Source organism: Sapajus apella, unplaced genomic scaffold (genome assembly GCF_009761245.1).
Source record: "Sapajus apella isolate SASKATOON/1434 unplaced genomic scaffold, GSC_monkey_1.0 scaffold61, whole genome shotgun sequence".
NCBI classification, from domain to species: domain Eukaryota; kingdom Metazoa; phylum Chordata; class Mammalia; order Primates; family Cebidae; genus Sapajus; species Sapajus apella.
Window position 1 is genome coordinate 2,850,894 of NW_022437001.1, and position 22,468 is coordinate 2,873,361.

The 22,468-nt window shown below is 39.7% G+C and overlaps 1 protein-coding gene and 1 non-coding gene across 8 annotated transcripts in view; both read right to left on the reverse strand.

Moving 5' to 3' along the window:
• The window catches only part of DCLK2 (doublecortin like kinase 2), a 185,921-nt gene that overhangs the window by 45,052 nt on the left and 118,401 nt on the right, over positions 1-22,468 (reverse strand). For 4 of the 7 annotated variants that reach the window (XR_004259307.1, XM_032246428.1, XM_032246427.1 and 1 more), the window contains exons 3-6: positions 21,245-21,347; positions 16,388-16,489; positions 15,176-15,226; positions 10,290-10,384 (exon numbers count right to left, since the gene is read on the reverse strand). Coding sequence is in view for 5 of the 7 variants with exons in the window: in XM_032246428.1 (XP_032102319.1) it covers positions 10,290-10,384; positions 15,176-15,226; positions 16,388-16,489; positions 21,245-21,347 (351 nt within the window). In the remaining 2 variants the exon portion in view is untranslated. The remainder of the gene's footprint in view (positions 1-10,289; positions 10,385-15,175; positions 15,227-16,387; positions 16,490-21,244; positions 21,348-22,468) is intronic. The other 3 variants (XR_004259308.1, XM_032246429.1, XM_032246430.1) reach the window with 1 other exon arrangement.
• On the reverse strand, positions 4,184-4,245 carry LOC116529084. Its single transcript, XR_004259376.1, has one exon. It is a non-coding gene; the product is annotated as a U7 small nuclear RNA (small nuclear RNA).

Here is a 22,468-nt window from a genome sequence, read left to right on the forward strand (position 1 = left end):
ATTTCACATTTTATCATCATCTCCACTGACCTGTGAAGAAATCAAAGCTTAGAGGGGTTATGTAACTTGCCCATCACCACAGCAAATGGGGAATCAGAATCCAAACCCAGGCCTGACTCCAGAGCCCAAGAGCTTCTTGGCAATTCTCACTATGTCCTATCCTCTAAGCTTATGAGACAAGCCCTGCAAGGCTATTAAACTAACTAAAGGAAGTCACCCAATTCTAGACTTGCTGATCAAACTATACATTATAGTATATGTACAACATGTTTTATGATTATATAAAATAGTAACATTCCTGTAATTCAGTCACACAATATATAAACTGATAAATTCACAACCTTTCCTCACGTAGAATTTAATTTTTTTTCTTTAAAAAGATAACTTCTGAAGTATACTAAAACTTAAAAAAGTGTGTGTATATATATATGTGTGTATATATATATATATACACACATATATATATACACACACACACACCAGATAGTACTTATAAATAGATTTGCATCGCTGGCATTTTTGAGGTTTTTAAACATTGGGAACATCATTTCCACTAACTAGAAGGAAAACCAGTATAAAATACTATAAATGCTGAATTAGGAATGCATTTAAGAACAGAAACCTTTATTATTTTCATATTGGATTTCTAATAATTTGAAATACTTTGGTATGAGTAATGAGATATGAAAACAATCAGAATCAATACCTAGAGGCTGGTAACACAGGCTGTATGCTTATACCTGGTTTCATTTGGCAAAAACAGTGGCACTTAAAACTTGTGGCTGGTTAACAGTGGTAAACAGAATCCACTGCCTATACATGAACAACGCTGAAAACAACAGCCAGCTCTACAGTCTATCAAAGGGGCAGCGTGGAACCTGACTTCTGCTTTCCTGTTTTTCCAAATGCAGACACTACCTCAGTTAACTACACGGCCTGCCAAAACCAGCAGAGAATCTCATCACACCCTTCTGAGTAAGCCTTTCGAATAAGGTGTTGGTTTACTGGATTGTGACCAACAGACAGGTGGTGTGACCATGCCTACTTGCTAAAAATACCTGCATGTTTTCACTGTGAGGTTTCACTGATTTCTAGGATGCCAGGGTGATGAGAGAGGTGCCTGCCTCTTTAGTTATAACTATCGACTACAGGCAGCCAGGATGACAACCTCTAAGTCTCATATCCATTCAATTACCTGTAATGTACTACCAAGAATTATTTCTGGGCCCACTTTTATGAATAATAGGGCATTTAAGTTTAACACACGTGCTGGTTATTTTCAAATGAAATTCTTACAATTGATCCTATTTATACACTGATTTATTCGGTAAACCCTCCCTGCATCCCCACAAAGATGGACTTCAGCCCAGGTGAGCCACTTACTTCCCAAAGGCACCAGATTTGACTGAGCAATTACAATGTGAAAATCACTGTCCTCAAGCGGAGTCTGAGATGCATTATGACTCATTTTGTTAGGGTACTTCCAAACTGCTTAGTTCCTCTTTTTGTTTTTGTTCTGCAAAATCAATTATATGCAAAGACAAAGTCACTACCCATCTCTGGGGTAATGAGAAGTGGTCAGTTTCGTAGTATTAAAGATTATCAACTAGTTTTAATTACAAAAGAAAAGCCAAAGCTCCAGGGAAAAGCAAAAAGTCTAAGGTCAGCAGCTACTGTGGATTTACATTTCACAGCTTCCAAAAGAAGTGTTCAAGTTCAGAAGGTCGAAGAGTTACATTTTAGCTCTGCCAATCAGGATGAGATACTACCAGCCCTTTCATCACACTTCACAAATCTGGAAACTCTTTCACCACCAGCAGACCCAGGAGACATCATCAGATAAAATATCAGCACATCAGACAGTTTATAATCTCAAGATGTTGGATAATGTTCCAAATGTACTTTTTTCTTCCTTCTTTCAACCGCCAAGAATGCTTACAGCAGACAGCCTCCAGGCACACACTCCAGCATCAAAATATGAGACATTTTATCCCTCAGTGTCCACAGATGTGCTGTGACTCTGAAGCTTTAAGTTACTACTGCCTTAAAAGTCTTAAACTGGAACATGAATGATGAATTAAAGTTCAGGGAAATGCTTTCTTCATCCATCTGGGAGCTGATGACATATTTACTACTCTTTATTGCCTATCTGTCCCAAAGAAAATGCTGTGATTTAAGCATAGCAAATATTCCTATGGGGAAAGTTATCAGCTAGATTGAAGGGACTCTGAGGAACTTACACAGAGGAAACAGAAGATCATAGGCTGGGGTCAAGCAGAAAAATGGAGAATCAGGAAGACACGCATTAAGAGAAGCAAATGATGTCTGCAGGGGTGGGATTCTAGGATTTGAAGAGGAGGGGGGAAAATGAGTAGGGCGTCATCAGTCTGAGAAACAAAAGGACTGGAAGGAGAACAAAGCAATAAAATTGATGGGGTGAGACTCTGGACTTCCTCAAAAAAGAGGATGGACAGGAAGGTTGGGAAGGACAAGATAAGGAAGCTGGAGCAGCCCAGGGCAGAAATTTTGGGTGGCTGATAAAGAGATGAAAATGGAGAGAAGGCTGGTGTGCTGCCAGATTCCACAATGGCCCTCGGGAGCCCCCGCTCCTGTTTTTCATGCCCTTGTGATGTCTCTCCCCTTGCTGAGTTGGGCTGGTGTGTGATCACCAAGATATTATGGAAAAGATGGAGTCTGGCCTCCAAGGCTAGGTCACAGAAAGGATAACAGCTTCTGTGCGGCACTCTCTCTCTCTTTCTGATCACTTGATTTTGGGGAAAGCCACCTGCTGTGTTCTGAGGAAACTCAAGCCAACTTATGGAGAGGTCCACATGGCGAGTAACCAACGCCTCCTGCCAACAGCCAGCACCAACTTGCCAGCAAGTGAATGAGTGACCACGGAAGGGGATCCTCCATTCCCATCAAGCCTTCAGGCGACTATTGCCCTGGGACATGTCTTGACTGCAAACTCATTAAAGATCTTGAGCCAGAACCACCTAGTTAAGCTGCTCCTGAATTTGTGACTTGCAAGAAATGTGTGCGAAAATAAATTTTTACTTTTGTTTTAAGCTACTAAGTTTTGGGATAACCTATTTCTTTCCCTTTTTTTTTTTTTTTTTTTTTTTTTTTTTTTTCGCTTTTTTTGAGTCAGAGTTTTGCTCCTGTCACCCAGTATGGAGTACAATTGCATGATCTCAGCTCACCACAATCTCTGCCTCCCGGGTTCAAGCGATTCTCCTGCTTCAGCCCCCAAGTGGCTGGGACCACAGGCATGCACCACCACACCCAGCAAAGTTTTCTATTTTAGTAGAGATGGGGTTTCACCATGTTGGCCAGGCTGGTCTTGAACTCCCAACCTCAGGTGATCCAGCCACCTTGGCCTCCCAAAGTGCTGGGATTACAGGCTGGGATAACTTGTTTCTAATACAGTCATTTATAGATTACTAAAAGAGTTGGAATATGTGGAAAGGGCAGGAAAGCAGAGATAAAGGGAGAATTGGGAGGGAAAGCTGGTCATAGAAAAGCAGAGGAGGTAATAAAATCTGGAGTCTGACTTCTTGCACTTTCTCTTTCCCCCTTGCACACTACTGCATGTTAGTTTTTTGTAAGTGAAACTGCCTTTATGTGAAAATAGAACCTGGAAACACCATAGTTTATGGTAAGAAAGAGTAACAAGTCTACTCTAACTGTTTTCTCCATATTTAATCAATCTCAATCCTGTGCAGTAGGTCCTATTAATCCCTTTTTCACAGATAGGGGTGATGTGACTTGCCCAAGGTAAAACAGCTTAAGAGTGTCCAGGCCAAGATCACACCCAGGCACCTGGACTTCATGTGCTTTTTTCCCATTTTTAATTTTTTTTTTTTTTTTTTTTTTTTTTAGTTGGAGTCTTGTCCTGTTGCTCAGGCTGAGGTAAAGTGGCAAGATCTTGAGTCACTGCAACCTCGGCCTCCTGGGTTCAAGGGCTTCTCCTGCCTCAGCCTCTCAAGTAGTTAGGATTACAGGTGCCTGACAAAAGGCTTGGCCAATTTTTTTATTTTTAGTACAGACGGGGTTTCACCATTTTGGCCAGGCTGGTCTTGAACCCCTGACCTCGGGATCAGCCCACCTCAGCCTCCCAAAGTGCTGAGATCACAGATGAGCCACTGATCCTGGCTCTAAATGTTTTAACAGATGTACTTGAGTGGTGTTTTCTGGTACCACCAGAAACTCTGCTAGACAAATTCTAAAAGAGCTGTCACATTTCACATGCCTTTGATCACCATCCTGAGTCTGTTTCCAAATGGAGGAGGCAGCAGAGCAGGGAGGGAGCTTGGGTCTCCTCCTTTCTCTCAGTCCTTTATCTAGCTGCACACTAGGGGGCACATTCCACTTTAATAATCTGGCCTAAGGGACCAAGACTTTTGTCCTGGTTACCTTAGCTTAACTAGCACAGCTCGAAATGATCACAAAAAAACTTTATGAATTAGAGGACAAAAGGAAAATAAACCAGAGTCCCTAGGAACTTTGCAGCCTCGTAACAAAGGCATTGGTACAACTCGGCATGAGTTGTCTTCACTTCAGAAGCCCCTGGGCTCTCCATGTTCCCAGCTGTGGGAGGCAGCCTGGGGCCACTGAGGTGAGAGAGGCTGTGTCTGGCCTGCAGAAATGCCTCCTCCCTAAGTGACCATCACCATGGGCAGCCCTGACTTTCAGGAAAGCCAGATTCCCTAAATCCAAACAGAAGCAAAGCCAAGTTTTAATACCTAGAAGCTAGGTTCTGGGGAAGAGGCCTAACAGGGACCTGCTGGATGACCCTAGCCTTTAATAACTAATTTTACAAATTTTTGGTCTGATCATGTTGTTTCCAGTCGTTCGTTTAAGAAGGCTGGTCTTGCTTTCCCACTGTGTCCTTGGGGCAGGTAGTGTTTATGTGCACGGGCTCTGTTTTCAAAACCCAGCTATGCCGCCACCCCCACAGTGTGACTTCCATCACAGGCCCACCATATGACATCATCTGCATCCCTGCAAACTCATGTATTTGCTGAACCGGGACTAAGGTAATTCCAATCTATACCAATCTTGACAATACTCAGCTCCACTGAGTACTGCCTTCCAAAGAAAGCCCAAAACCCTAAACAATTGTGAACTCTGTTATTTTATTAAACCTTTATGGGGTTAGGTGGAAATAATGGGCACAGTGTAGACAGTTTCACTTTCAAGGAGCTCCCATTAGATACCTATTAGCAAGCTTTTCCCCCAAGCCTCTCAGGAAAAGTTGCTGCCAGGTATTTTTTTCTATCTTTCTACCCTCTTCACCCAGCCTCTTCCCTAGCCCCAAGATTTCCTCCCTCTTTTTCCCACACTTCACCCTTCCTTATTCCCCTCCCAATCTTTCAACCCTTTTTCACACAGAGCAAATGTGTTACTCGGGAGGCTGAGAAAAGAGTATCACTTGAACCTGGGAGGCGAAGGTTGCAGTGAGCCAAGATGGCGCCACTGTGCTCCAGCCTAGGCAACAGAGCTAGACTCCATCTCAAAAAAAAAACCTCAGTTTCTCCATCTTGAAGACTAAACAAGGTCTGAAACTACTTCCAGTTTTTATACTCTATGGTTTTAGGTAATTACTGACAAATATTCCTTTATGACCAAAACTTTAGTCAGGCTCCTCCGAGTCCTCTGCTTGACTAGGCCCAACCTTGGGCTTCCCTCCCTGTCCTTGCAGCCAGGTTGAGGAGGTCTGGGCAAGAATCCTTTAAGTCGGTTTAGGGAAAATCCCCTGCACTTGGTATCTGACCCTGACGTCAGATCATCGCAGCCTGCCTTCAGCCATAATCCTATCAAGTTGGTTGAGCTGGAAGCCTCTTATGCTGGAAGTTTCCTCTAATACTCTTCCATCTGCTGATTCCTACCCTGCTCCTTGGTTATAAATCCCCAGTTTTCCTTGTTGGAGCTGGATTTCCTCTTTTCCTCCTTGCAAGGCTCCAATGCTGTGGGCTCTATACTGATTGCCTGGGACCACCCCCATTCTTTAAATGAAGTCTCCCTTATAGTCTTTAACGAGTGTCGGGAATAATTAATTTTTTTTTCTTTAACACTACTTGGACAAAACAAGTATATAATCAAGATACCATTAGTTCTCAGTTGTTCTAAAGTCTTTGGGTTTTAGGTTTAAAGAACCTTCATTACTTGGTCACCACCCCTGTTTATTACATGCTCATCTGTAAAAAAAAAAATATTCACAAGTTGAAGAAAGCTTTGTTTCTGCTACTAGCTTTTGTCCAGTCCCTCAAAGAACACAGTCTTTTAAGAGTGTATATGAACAGAGGCTGAGTGTGGTGGCTCAGGCCTGCAATCCCAGCACTTTGGGGGGCCAAGGCAGGCAGATCCCCTGAGGTCAGGAGTGAGAGACCAGCCTGACCAACATGGAGAAACTCCAACTCTACTAAAAATACAAAATTAGCCAGGCGTGGTGGCGCATGTCTGTAATCCCCGCTACTCAGGAGGCTGAGCAGGAGAACCGTTTGAACCCGGGAGATGGAAGTTGCAGTGACGCGTGACTGTGCCATCGCACTCCAGCCTGGGCAACGAGAGCGAAACTCCGACTCCAAAAACAAAAAGACTGTATATGAATGGAGCAGAATCATCTTCCTCATAAGGGTACTAAGAAAACTATAAGGACTTTTTGTGGAGAGGAGGGCTGTTTGTGTATTTTTTAATCTTTCTTAATAAGCAAACCAAAGTGTCACTATCATCCCTAGTACCCTATTTTCATTTTCAGTTCTTTCAATGCCCCCACCAAAATATTAAAATAATTCCCAGACGTGGACACAACAAGGAGAAAATTGTGACAGAACACCAAATTCTGCTTACCCTTAACCTTACTTAATTCCCTAGTGAATAAAATCCAGACAGTTTTTTTACATCCATGTCAAAAGCTGTGTCCTGGCAGCTAGAGAGATGTCGGCTCCTGCACATGCTGTCCTGGCTTGGTTTGCTTACTTTTATCAATTATCTGATTCTCTGGGAAAAGATTATCTATCCCCAAGGCCATTAAAGCATCTAACTAGAATAAATAGTGGTAAAGAGTTCCTGCCCATGAAAAACAATCCCCCACTCTCAGACATTCCCTCTTAACTGATGTTAATAAGCTATTTTAAATGAAGGGAAGGCAAATGCATAGTACTAACACATGGTAATTATCTATAATTCCTCATTTGTCAGGCCACTGAATAGAAAAAAAAAATAAATTGATGCCTTGCAATGACATCAAAAGTAGGGTATTTGGTACAGTAACCCGACTAAATTGCATTATTTAAAAAGCAGGTTTCATCCCAATGACAATATATACTACAGATTATGGGAACTGTAATGAGATGAAATTTCCATGAGGCAGGACTCATGAGAATAGGCAGTAGTTAGAGAGCTTTGGGATTATAGCCTAAAAGCTGAATCAGTATGGCAGAGACATTATTTACTCATGTTTAATGTAAAATTCAGTGATTCTACAACAGCATTGAAGTAAAAGGACCAAAAAAAAAAAAAATAGACTTCCTAGCCTTTAGGTAGGTTTTTTGTTTGTTTGTTTGTTTGTTTGTTTGTTTTTTGGCAGGTTAACAGAACTATATTCCAAGCATTTCAGAGGTCACTTAAAATCAATAGTCCTTGTTTTACAAATAAGAAAAAGAAAACCCAGAGGAGGTATCACAGCTGTTAGCAAAGCCCACAGGCCTCAGGCACAGTGGTGGAGAACAGGGGGCGATCCTGTAAAGACCACTGTTCTTTATCTTACTTACAATCTTATCTTCAATCTTGACCAGTAATCAACATTTCCCTTAATCAACAAACCTGTCTTTATCCCTCTTGGTATCAATAAGTAATCCTGGAGCATCTACTGTGTGCTAAATGCTGGGGTTACTACAGTAACTAAGATACACCTAGCATAGAAGGAACACTTTTACTTAATGTTGCAGCAATGATACAATTTATCATGTTTTAAAAATTCCATTAGCCTTCGCAATTGTGAGTGATTTTACACAAGTATGTATGCAGGTGTGAAGTAGGTATGTGCACAGAATATCAACATGTATTTCCTTGAAATGGTTAGCTGTCCAGTCCTGAAGCTGTAGTTGTAATTGCTAATAAGCAGCACCAACTGGCCTAGTGGCAATAACAGAAAATGACAATATTGGGTTTAGAGTTAAAGATGGACTAGGAAGGAAGATGGGAGCTGGGGTTACCAATGAATACCAAAAAACGGGGAAGTGACCAAGACCTTTCCCCATCTGATCCCCAAAAGTGGCCCTAGGTCAAGGATCTCTGCCCTGCCCGGGGCAGTGGCCTGAATATGAATGACCTTGGCATGTAGTCACTGGAAAGCTTATGCTGGATTTGCCCTAGAACAATTAAGCAGCACTAGGAGCCACTTGCTTTTTGCTTTAACAAATGATGAAATAACTAACTTGAGAAGAGGTAAATCAACTTATTTTTATTTTAGTTCTCTTGAAAGTTACTTCTATTAATAACAATGTACTTCCAATCTATTCCAGGGAAAATAGGAGAAAATCTGAAAATTAGCTTACTAGTAATTTTTAATTTATATAACTTTTCTTGGAATTGAAAATGTAAAAGTCTATGAAAACACAGTATGAACTGACTTAAGACAAGTTAGTACTTCAGAAAAATGCCTGCTTCTTTTGATAACTAGAAGGAACTTCTAGTAGTTAGAGGTAGGTGAGAGCTAGGTACTCCCTCCCTACTTCCAAACACCTAGCAGATTCTCAGCCCAAATTCTGCCAAGGATAAGCAATTGCACAGGCACAAAAACAGATGCTCTGTCCTCTTCCAGAATTCCTCTTTTTATTCTCCGGTACTTAAACACTATACAAATTCACTGTGAGGCGCACACAACATTTTCAGGGCAAGACAAGCAAACCTTACAGTCAACCGGAGAATGAAACCTTCTGAGAAGTGGGGAAGCACAGAGCTCTCACACTGCTCTGAAGGTGTCAGGGACGCTGGGCTTGGCAGATCCTCATTCCTCACTCATGCAAGGGTGGTGGGGCTCTAACCATTCATTTACTAATAAAAAAAAATTCTTCAACATCTTTAAAGAAATCCTTTAGGACTGTATTTGAAGTGTTTAGGAAACCAACCTTAGAGAAAACATTCCTAATAATATAACTCTTATGAAAACACACACAGGGAATTAAAGTTAATTTATATACACAACACATATGACACTGTGTATTTATCAGTATTCTCAGAATTCATTACCATATAGATAATCTTTTGGAAATCCAAAGGGAAATTCCTTTTTTTTGGAGGCACAGTCTTGCTCCGCTCCCACGCTGGAGTGCAGCGGGATCATCTCAGCTCACTGCAAACTCTGCCTCCCGAGTGCTTTTCTCCCAACTCAGCCCACCGAGTAGCTAGGATTACAGGTTTGTACCACCACACCCGGCTAATTTTTGTATTTTTAGTAGAGTCAGGGTTTCACCATGTTGACCAGGCTGGTCTTGAACTCCTGACCTCAAGTGATCCACCTGTCTAGGCCTCCCAAAGTGCTGGGATTATAGGCATGAGCCACAATGCCTGGTCGGAAATTCCATCTTTAGCTCTAACTATTTACTGTTATTTTATTAGGCAAATTTTCTCTTCTAAATTTAAATTATTGGGAACTACGAAATCAAATAAAACTTGTTGAAATTTTGCAAAATTGGTTTTGTTCATTCTTCTCTATTAGATAACTGTGTTAATCATATTACAACTGTTTATATTTTTAGGACACCACAGTCAACACATAAGACTATTTCTAAGTTCTTCACCAAAGATGACCATATTTTCCTTGTGTTATCACTTGTGAATATAAACATTATACTAGTATTTCACTTCATTTTAGACTTTTGACAAACTCAAAATTATGTTAGCAATGTTAAGGTCATGATTCAAAATAAGACTTTAAAGAATCAGGATGTTCTCTAAGGCTTTACCACTGCAAATCATTTTGATAATAATTGGAAAATTGCTATTTATTATACTTTACCACATGATGTTCATCTCTAAAATAAGAACATCACAACCATTTGTTCCCATTTTAGAGATGAGAAACACTTCAACTCAGAGGAGTTTAGTGAGTTGGCCAAAATTACAGCAGTACACAGGATTTGACGTCAAGTCTACCAGGCTCCACATCCCAAACATTTTTTTAAATCTGTTACTATACCCAAGCCTCTCAACAAATTAAACTGCTAACTATGAAACTCAAAATAACAAAATCACACAAACATGCCGCATATCCTATTTCATACCTTTAATCCTCTGAAACTTCCTGGACTAGTTGGAGAGGAACTGGAGGATTTCGTAGATTTAGGAGTAGAAAGTTGGCTGCTGGGAGTTCCATTAACTGACCGTGAGATAACAGAGAAGACAGAAGTCCCATTAAAACCCACGACAACCAAACTGTATAAATACACCAGGTGCATGCACACTATAGCTCCAAGGAAGCTTCAACTCATTTACAGCTCAAAGCAGATGGCAAATCAGCAAAAAGCAAAAATAATGTATCTTACTGCATTACAGACAAAAAAACCAAAGAGTGAAACTGGAATTATTTTCAGTAGTAGTTTTCCAACAGTGATATAAACAAATATATAAGACATTATGGAATCAGTGATGTGAACGAGAACTTGGCCATGTATCCTGCCTGCCAGCAAAGGTAGAGATGGCTGTTATATTGGCAATGGTTTACTATGAAGGCTGTTCCATAGCCTTCAATACCCACTAACTAGATGTAGAACCTGGATAACCAGGAAGTTTGTGTGGTTCTCCCAAATCAATTACACCATAACACAAACACATTTTCTAGGTATATTCTCAATGAAAAGGGAAAATTACTGGTAGTTTTTCTTGTAATTCCTACTTATTTGCTCAAAGTCCATGAAAAACATTCTTCAACCTTTTTTTTTTTAATCTAGACTACTTATTTCTAATTCCTTCCATTTTCTTTTCTTCACACCTTATCCTCCCCATTTGTTAGCAAATCTTGGTAGTGTTCTATACATCTGCTCTAAACCTCCATACACTTCTTCAGTTGAAAGCTCGATTTAGATCCTATGCTAGAATTATATAGGGCAGAATCTGCAAATGAACCTTCCCCCCAGGAAATTAAATTTGGAAATTTAAAAATAACTGAAAAAAGTTTTCATTTTTTGAAAACTTTGAAACTTCTCCCCCCAGAAAAGTTCATTTGCAGATTCTATACTACAGAATTCTGGTCAAACATTTCAGTATGACTTATGCGTATGCCTAACTGTATCACTTGAATCTATTTCTGCAGTAATTTCACAAAGCTAGCAGTTGATATATCTACTACAAAATATCATACATCTAGTATTGATATATGCTTTCTCCTCTAAATAGAGCATTTATAATGTTTTATTATAACTCTTCAAAGCTTTTGCCCAAAGTAGATGAAAAGTGTCATTCACCTTTTTGGACAGAAAAGAGACGCTCATTTGCTTTTTATTCTTTTTTAAAAAAATATGAGGGAGCAGACAACTATTATTTTAAATCACACTAGTAAGAATAAAAAGCCAAAAGTACAGGTAAAGGTCCTCAATAGGTGACTCAAAAAAAATGAGTACCAGTCCTTGAGCAGAGGCAGAAATTGTGGATCAATGAGTACTAATGATTAGAAGCATCATCTGTAAACAGGAATATCTGGGTTTATGAGATCACATTTACTGTATTGCTCAATTTGAAATTTCAGTACAAATAAATAAAAACTTCTTTCAGTTATTTTTAAATTTCCAAAACGTAAATTTTTCTGACTCAAAACCCTCATTCAAAAATAATGGTCAGTGATCCAGATTTTATTAAGAAATACACGTGGGTACTTAGAATACAAGTGTAGCACAATTAACTGTACAATTAATTTAAAACATTTAAGATTATTCAACAGCCCTTATTATTTCTCAATCCAGTTAAATTTCAATTAATGTTATTTTCTTCAATTAACTTTCTAAAGAAGATTCTTCTGTTAAAAAAACTTCTTTAAATGGTAGAGCACAAAGGGTTTTCAGGGCAGTGAGACTACTCTGTATAATACTGTAATGGTGAATATATGTCATTATAAACTTGCCTGAACCCATAATGCATACAACATCAGACTGAACCTCAATGTAAACTATGGACCTTTGGCATTAAGGGGTTTCAATGCAGCTTTATCAATTGCAACAAATGCAGCACTCTAATGGGGGATGTGGATAATGGAAGAAATTACACAAGTCTGCAGGCAAGGAGGTACACAGGAAATGTGTACCTTTGGCTGTGAACCTAAAACTGTTCTAAAAAATAAAGCCTTTAAAAATATCTTTTTTAACAGAATTCACACAAAATAGAGATTATTACCAGCAATAAAAATAGAGATTATTACCAGCAATAAACTAGTAAGCTGGCTTAGAGCAGAGACTAAATTTTCTTTTTCTTTTTTTTTTGGTATTTTTTCCATCTCACACAGCAGCCTGCACAGCTCACCAGCTCCTAATCAGTAAGCGCTGTCAGTGTTCACTGCTTTCTAACACCACACTGATAGCAAAAGGCTACCCTGGAATACAAAAGGGATTGAAGGAGAAAAAGCAGTTCCACAGATGGCAATCTCTGCAGCACTTCTGTCTCCCTAAAATACGCCCCACTGGCTAGGCCTAGTTTCTTAACGAAACTCACTGTCAGGGGTTTAACTGGTGTCAGTAACTACATGTGTGTATTTTCACCAAAATAACTCATCCTAAAGAGACACTAATCACATATAGTCCTCTAAGTTTTTATAGCATTTGAAGGCTCTAAACAGTGCTCTTGAATGAGTTCTTAATTTCACTTATTTGCACACATTTCTCCAGTTCTGGGGATGCTAATGGGGATCCTGGACAGCGCCACAGCATACCCTCTCCCCTTGCCACCAGCAGCCAGCACCTGCGCCATGCTTCCTCTCTTCCACTGCACCCCTGGATTTTCTCTTCTGAAATTTTATCCTCCTCCCCTCAACTCTAAAGAAAGAAATATACTTGGGGACTCTTTTGTTTGTTTTCTCTGAATACTTTTTATCTTGGCAGACTATGAAAGATTCACAAGCTAAAATCCTAAAATAATGGCCAGGCACTGTGGCTCACGTCTGTAATCCTAGCACTTTGGGAGGCTGAGGCAAGTGGATCACTTGAGACCAGGAGTTTGAGACCAGCCTGGCCACCATGGTGAAACCCTGTCTCTACTGAAAATACAAAAATTAGCCAGGTATGGTGGTGCGTGCGCATGCCTGTAGTCTCAGCTACTCAGGAGGCTAAGGCACGAGAATCACTTGAACCAGGAGGCAGAGGTTGCCATGAGCCAAGATCACACCACTGCAGTCCAGTCTGGGCAACAGTAATCATTTACTCATTTATGTTATCTAGCTTTATATTTATCTGTTTTTTTTTAAACATACTCTTTTGCTATTTTGATAGAGTTTTGTCAAAAGATTTAGTCAACCAGAAGACTTCATTCGCTCAAAGCAGTCTCAAAACTTCGCTTGGGACTTCCATCCCAAGGTTGAAAAGGTACAGTATTATGTTCATCAAGTTACCAGCTCTGTTTGAATTCTAATTAATCACATGGAACTTTTAAAATGGCAATAAATATACCATAGCTATAATCAGTAAAACCACTCCAGGGTACCATGGCTTTTAATAATACAAAATTCTCTCCTTCCTGGTGGTAGAAAGTGGGAAGAACATGCTATGTAGCACTACACAGATACAGTAGCTTTCTTCAGATTTACTCAGGTCCCAGTGGTTGACTCAGGCTTCTGGTTTTGTATAGCTGAAATGCTGAACACAGTTTGAATTAATCTCTTGTAATGAAGATCATTTTCTCTCTAAAATGTGATTTTAAAATATTACAACTTTTACTTGATGAGTTTCAGGCTTACTCTGTTAACTCAAATCCAAATTTGGGCTTAGCTGAAAATTTTGTGTATTAGAATGCTACAATTTTCCTTAGTCAGTTTCTACATATTATAAATTCAAGTTAAGAGTTATGTATACATTTATTAGGCTACCTTCTGGAGCTAATGGTCTGTGGGACAAATGTGGCTATGAGACACGTTTTTTAGTTCAATATGTTAATTTTTCTCTTTAGACCTCAGGGGGACAAAACTGAATTACCATATCCGATTCTTGAACCACTCTCCCTTTATTAAATTTTTTTTTTAAAAAAAGACAAGGACTTCCTACATTGCCCAGGCTAGAGTGCAGTGGCTATTCATAGACATTATCATCATAGCTCATTACAGCCTCAAACTCCTGGCCTCAAGGGATCCTCCTGCCTCAGCTTCAGAGTAGCTGGGACCACAAATGTAATCTCCCTGTCCAGCTACTTAACCACTTTTACTGATGTAATAAGCATCTGTAAAGCTGTCACCAAAACTACCTCTACCCTTTGATTAGGCTAGATCAATGTATTTCTGCAAGTCCCATATAATATATATATATTAGCTTTCTCAGTTTTAAGATACTTTACAGAAAACATGGTACAATTTGAAATAAGGTTAATGGCAGAGATATCTTCAGATAAAAATACTCACATTGTCAGCTGTCACAGTTTTAGAGCAAATAGGTTGAGTCTATAACTAGAGGAAAATAAATATTTGACAACTAGAAATATTACAGTGTTGCCTCCTATATGTACAAGAAACACCTCATAATTCTACTCTGGCATATGTTATTATGAAGTACTTCCAATTCTAAGATTTCAGTGATTCCTAAACTGTTAACCCCAGGGTGGGGAGGGGGTGAGCACAGAAGAGCAAAATTGCTTCTATGGCCATTTTCATATTACCAAAAAACTTAAGCCTTTTTCAGTAACACAACATTTCCCAAAATTAACTAGAAGATGGAGCCCTTGAGGTGATATACTTCCTCAATCATTTTATATTCCTGACTATACAGACAGGCACTTGGTAATCTTCAGATGATAACTGGTTCTCTAATAAATAGAGGAGGCTAAAGTGTCCTATGCAATGCAAAGCATTTCAAACCACACAGATGTGCACTGGAATAAGCCAGATACATTCATGGAAATGAAGCAAAAGGAAACAGAAAAGTGGCAAAAAACAAAAACAAAAACCCAGCAGAGCAACAAAGCCACAGTAGTCATGGCTCACCTGGGGATTTGGCTGTAGAATAGGCACTGGAGTAGTGGCCACCCCGCTTTACTGTACACATGCAGTATACACAGAGCAGAAGACAGTAAGGAGAGTGGTTATTCAGCAGCTCTAAATGCGTGTACAAAAAGGGTAAAACAACCTGCCCTACAGAAAGGGGCAGGGGAGGGGGTGCTTAAAGGGGACAGAGCAAATAGTGGAATGTCTGAAAAACTTGGTACTATATTTTATAAAGTCTGATGTTCGAGACCATTGTTATTGATACCTTTTTTTTTTTTTTTTTTTTTTTTTTTTGAGACAGAGTCTTGCTCTGTCGCCCAGGCTGGAGTGCAGTGGCGCAATCTCGGCTCACTACAACCTCTGCCTCCCAGGTTCAAGCAATTCTCCTGCCTCAGCCTCCCGAGTAGCTGGGACTACAGGCACGTGCCACCATGCCCGGCTAATTTTTTGTATTTTTAGATGAGATGGGGTTTCACCATGTTAGCCAGGATGGTCTCGATCTCCTGACCTCATGATCTGCCTGCCTCAGCCTCCCAAAGTGCTGGGATTACAGGCGTGAGCCACCACACCCAGCCCAACAGACTTAATTACTATAAACAAACCCATAAGAGATCAATACATTAAGATATTTATGGATGTTTTTAATTTTTAAAAATGTGCAGTCAAAATTATGACAAATTTATAGGCTTAGGACCTGCAAGAAAATTAATTATAGGTAAGTCTGACTCTTATATAAACAAAGTACTACTTTTCAACAATAATCATTGCTATGATCGTATCTCGTGATGAAGGAGGACCCAGTGTAAATGTAGCAAGTAAATACATTTCTGGGTAGAGTGTGTGCATGTGTTTTAAAAAAATAAGAGGTAATGTTAAGAAAATAATTATCCATAATCATAACCACAAAATTCAAAATGCAGTATACAGAGGTCAAAATGTGAAACACTTCTACACAAATACCAGCAGAATTTAGATGATCAGGCTGTTCCCAGGAAAATGTGTCAGAACAAAACCACACAATTCTCTTAGGAGAATTATTACAACTTGGGGAAACAGACTTAACTTTTGGTTTTAAAAGTCATGTCATCTCTGTTTTTCTCGAACCTGGCTGCATATGAGCCTGGCAAAGACTACTAATTCATAAAAATTAGAGAAAACAGAAGGAAAATGATCTGTTCCTTCTATGACTATCTATTCCTTTTCATTAACTACCTGAAGCTGGTGATTTGCTGCGACGAGAGGGCCCAGGGCTTTTAGATCCAGAATACTTAACAGCTGAAGATCGAGAATAAGATGACTTCAGGACACGGCATTCTATAAAGAAACAAAAGTGTATTAACTTAATCTGGTTTAATAACAACCAAAAGCAGATTTACATGTAATTGTTTACTGATCAGAACGATTACCTGATAATTCCTCTTTTGCTGTTAAACAATTGAACATACAAAGCAATTGTCCCAAAATTACACCTGAGTTTACCTTCAGCCAGGCTACACATCTTGGGAATTTGCCTTATTGTTCCAGATGGAGCTAATTAAGTATAGAAATGCCAATGTCCTAACCTGAAACACACAAACATCCACAGCCTAATCTATACCTGTGCGACTATCTTCTTAGTAGCACTGATAGGCGATGACTACAATTTTATTATGTTCTCCAACTTCTTGATTATCTTATTTTAAAAGGGCATGGAACTCTAACTTATGAACCCCTTCCTGAATTACTTTCCATCTTCTCAAAGTATAGAACATCAAAAACCAGGAAAAAAGCTTTTTTTTTTTTTTTTATTTTTTTTTTTTTTTTTGAGATGGAGTTTGGCTCTGTCGCCCAAACTAGAGTATAGTGGTGCGATCTCAGCTCACTGCAACCTCTGCAACCCGGGTTCAAGTGATTTTCCTGGCTAAGCCTCCCGAGTAGCTGGGACTACAGGTGCCCACAACCACACCCAGCTAGTGTTCTCTATTGTTAGTAGAGACGGGTTTCACCATGCTGGCCAGGCTGGTCTAGAACTCCTGACCTTAGGTAATCCACTCGCCTCAGCCTCCCAAAATGCTGGGATTTACAGGTGTGAGCCACCATGCCTGGCCCAGGAAAATAGCTTTAAATAATAACTGTTCTTTCCATAAATCACCAAATAAAATAACAGAGTACCAGAAATAGCTATAGCTGAAGTAATCACTTCTAATTTAAATAATGAAGAACATGAGTTTTGGAGTTGTGCAGATTTTGGATGAATGGATTTGACATTTGTTAACTATGGGGCCTTGGTTGCAAGTCTCAGGGGTTCTTTTCTCAAAGAAATCGTTAAGGATAAAATTTGCATCACAGACTTGTTATAAGGGTTAAATTAGATAACATACTGCCTGTAGTTTACTCTAAAATACTTCAATTTATGCAGGAAGTTTAAAATGTGGATTAATTTTAGTCTATACCCCAGGGACAGTAAACTGACAAATACATTAATCAAGAAAATACACCCAAGGGGAGGCTAGTCAGCATTTGAAAGACTCTAATCAAAACCTTAGACAAAGATAGCAACTTTTTCTTAATTAGCATTGTGGATGTTAAAAGTATCCAACTGTTGAAAGGTGTGCATAGTTTATTAGAAACATCTTAAATGCAGTGCTACTGTTTTATATAAGCAGGATACATAAATACCAAGAACCAACAACCTAGAATTTCAGAATTACATCCTAGGTTTAAGAATTGGAGGGCCGGGAGGCCGAGGCGGGTGGATCACGAGGTCAAGAGATCGAGACCATCCTGGTCAACATGGTGAAACCCCGTCTCTACTAAAAATACAAAAAAACATTAGCTGGGCATGGTGGTGCGTGCCTGTAATCCCAGCTACTCAGGAGGCTGAGGCAGGAGAATTGCCTGAACCCAGGAGGCGGAGGTTGCAGTGAGCCGAGATCGCGCCATTGCACTCCACCCTGGGTAACATGAGTGAAAACTCCGTCTCCAAAAAAAAAAAAAAAAAAAAAAAAAAAAAAAGAATTGGAGGGCCAGGAGTGGTGGCTCAAGTCTGTAATCCAAGCACTTTGGAGGCCAAGGTGGGCAGATCACCTGAGGTCGGGAGTTCAAGACCAGCCTGACCAACATGGTGAAACCCCGTCTTTTTAAAAAAAAAAAAGAATTGGAACCAGGGGCCGGGCGTGGTGGCTCATGCCTGTAATCCCAGCACTTTAGGAGGCCAAGGCGGGCAGATCACAAGATCAAGAGATCCAGACCATCCTGGCCAACACAGTGAAACCCAGTCTCTACTAAAAATACAAAAATTAGCCGGGTGTGGTGGCACTCGCCTGTGGTCCCAGCTACTTGGGAGGCTGAGGTGGAAGAATCGCTTGAACCCAGTAGGCGGAGGTTGCAGTGAGTCAAGATCACACCACTGCACTCCAGCCTGGTGACAGAGCACGACTCTATCTCCAAAAAAAAAAAAAAAAAATTGGAACCAATCCTGTCTCTAACTCTTAATCACGGATTTTGTTACTTGACTAAGATCAAGTAAACTGAATTCCATGGATTCTGAATGGACCTTTAAAGCAAGATGTTGTCAGAAGCCTAAAGGCACAGAGTTGGGACTTCATTAAGAGTACAACACACGTTAAATAACTGACAAAAATAAATCTTTGCCTCCTAATAAATGTGTCTGTGGCAGAGTTAAGTCTGAGACATGCTCATCGTAAAATCAGCGTAAAATTTTACCACATAATGGTGTTGGTGTAACATTATTAACAACAACAATAGCAGTAGACACATATTACTATGTGAGAGGCACTCTCCCAACTGCATGGCATATATTAATTCATTTAATGCTCACAAAACCTTATAAAATAGCCATTATTAATCCCTACTCTTTGCAGAGGGCTAAGTAACTCAAGGTCAAGAGGGAAGAAATCAATAGCTCTCACCACCTTCTAACTATTATAGGCCCTGATCACCATCAACAAAAACTACCCACGTTCCAAGTGGCTTAGATCAATGTACAACATACCCATGAAGCACTGAGTGCAATGCTGTACATACACAGTAAGTGGCTCAACAAATGTTATTGTTATGCATATTAACTTTATAACCTAGAACATATTTAGTTTCAGTGTCTCAACTTTCAAAATGACCACTATGACATCAAAGAAATGTGAAACTAAAGCTCCATTTAAGAAAGATGTAAAATACAGATGATATATAAATGCCTATTTAACCTTAATCACGCAGGAATGAGGGAGAGCATTAGCGCAGATAACATAACAGGACATTATCTATAATTAAGGACTTTCCAGTGGTATCACCAGCCTGAAATAGGGCTAGCCAAACAGAATATAATATAAAAACCGTCAAATTTGGCAGAGACGAAAAGCAAAACAGAAAAACAGAAAGAATAGACGAATGACCTCCCAAGCTCATGGGTGACTGATATGGTGCAACACGAAGGATGTTTGGTACCACAGAACGTATCCTTGCAAAATTTTAAAAGCTTATGTATCACTGTATTTATTTGGTAGTATAGTTCTCTAATTCTGGACTCTCAGAAACACTACAACTTAGAAGCAGTCTACTGTCTACCTAATTTTTTTTAAAGCCAACTTTCCTCATTTATAAAATTAAAGAGGCAGGCCATATCTCTAAGAACCCTCTCCTCTGAAATGTGATGTGTATAATGATTTTACTTCATTTAAAGAGGAAGCTGACTTTACTATCAGCTATAATAATCAACTACTGTAATAGGTTTGAAGTAATTTAAGACAATAGGGTAAAACAATATTCCCAAAACCAGTAACATATGAAATAATTGAGATTATTATTGCCAAATACTACTTAAAAATTCCATATATTGGCCAAAGTCAGGAAAAGAGGATTTCTCCATCTCACTCATGAAATAGCTTTGTTTCTAAATATAGTCATATGTCACTTAAGGATACATTCGAGAAGTGCATTATTAGGCAATTTATTTGTTGTGTGAATATTATGGAGTATACGTACACAAATCTAAATGGTGTAGCCTAGTACTCACCCAGACAATATGGTATAGTCTATTGCTCCTAGGCTACAAACCTGTATAGCATGTTACTGTACCAAATACCGTACGTAACCATAACACAATGGTAAGGATATGTGCATCTAAATATAGAGAACATATGGTAAAAATTCTCATGGGACTACAATTACACATGCAGTCCATCACCGAACAAACAAAGCATCCTTACACAGTTCATGACTGTACATAAACAAAGTATGTATGTATATATATATAGTATTTTTTTAAAGTTTCCAGCTGGGTGAACGTGGCTCAGGCCTATAATCCCAGCACTTTGGGAGGCTGAGGTGGGAAGATCACTTGAGGCCAGGAGTTCAAGACCAGCCTGGGCAACACAGGAAGATCCTCTCTCTACAAAAAATTTAAAAATTACCCTGGCATGTTGGTTTATGCCTTTAGTCCCAGCTACTCGGGAGGCTGGGGAAGGAGGATTACTTGAGTTCAGGAGCACAGTCGAAGCTGTGGTGAGCTATGATCGTGCCACTGCTCTCCAGGACAGGAGACAAAAGGAGACCCTGTCTCAATTAAAAAAAAAAAAAAAAAAAGTTGCTACCAAAAAACCCCAGTGAGGTTAAAAGACGCCTCAGATAATCACCACGAACAATTATTAACCTTTTATCTATTTCTTTTTAATATAAATTTCCTTATGCATATACAACACAAAAAATGAACAAATGTTTCATGTTAAACACTATCCATGCATTTAAGGTGGCAGAGCCAACCACCATTCTAAAGAAAGGCATGGAACATTTCAGTGGCAAAACAATGCATTAAGAAAGGGAACCGAATTGCTAAAATTGAAAACTACTTAAATTACGCATTAGGTTACTCTTTTTCTTTTTTCTTCTTTTTTTGTAAGTAGGCAAATGCTTCCATGTTATTCCTTATTTTCACTGGTTCAAATATAGTACTGCCAACATCATCTTCCCTCAACATGCCAGACTTCTTAACATGCACCAAAAGAAGCTAAATCCCAAGCCTTCGTTTCAGGGGTTACAAAGATGGTCAACAAATTAGCTTAAGAACTGCCTTACCACTATGATCCAGGACAAAGTCATCTTGGGCATAACGGAATTTTTCTGGTCCACATGCAATAAAAACATCGTCATCACCAAAAAAGTCTTGCAGACAAGTAACCTGAGAACAAAAATCATGTCCAAGAAATAAATTAGAAACATTAGAAGTGAAATGAAAAGTAAGCAAAATTAAATGAATTTTTAAGCCTCCACTACAGTACTGAGGTGGAAGAGAAAGCTACGTAATATACCACGCTTCTAAGCACTTTACCCTCACAATATACTTTCACACATTCTCTTGACCTCAGAACAACAGACTGAAGGAGTCATGACATGCACCAATATTCCTGTTTGACAGGTGAAGTCAAGGACATACACGCAAAGGTAAGCGGTTTTTCCCCCAGGTTACCCACAGAGGGGTGGCAAAGCTGGCATTCATGAAGGCCTGTGCTCTTAGTTTAGTGTTCTTTTCCATACTGCCCTTCTTCCCTCTCATAATAACTCTGCTTCCCGCTGTGTGAGCTTGGGCATGACTTCTCTGTATCTCTACTACCATGCCCTGGGTTGTTTCGAGGGTTAATATATAAAAACTGCTTGCAACAATGCCTAGCCTGTGAGTGTTCAATGTGTTAATGCTCAGCCCATCACCCCTGCCACCATCATTATCAAGATCAAAGGAAGATCTGCCATGAAGCTAATGAGGCTTAAGCTTCAGGGATCTTCCAAGGCCGTGTATCTGAATATGTGGTCTCAATTTCACATTCTTCTTTTTTCAGACGGAGTCTCGCTCTGTCACCAGGCTGAAGTGTAGTGGCACAATCTCAGCTCACTGCAACCTCCCCCTCCTGGGTTCAAATGATTCTCCTACCTCAGCCTCCCCAGTAGCTTGGACTAAGATACATGCCACCATGTCCAGCTAATTTTTGTATTTTTAGTGGAGATGAGGTTTTGCCATGTTGGCCGGGGGGGTCTCGATCTCCTGACCTCATGATCCGCCTGCCTCGGTCTCCCAAAGTATTGAGATTACAGGCGTGAGCCACTGTGCATGGCCCCATTTCACATTCTTTATTCAAAAAGCCCGCCCCCCCCTTCCATACTGTATCAATGTCAGCTCCACAGAACCTGGATCTATCCCAGGGAGCACATTCATGCATTTATCCCAGTGGTAACCAGAAGAACCATTTTCTAGGACTTTGGACATAGATAGGCTCTATTTTTACCAGTTTTTCAATGGTATATGTG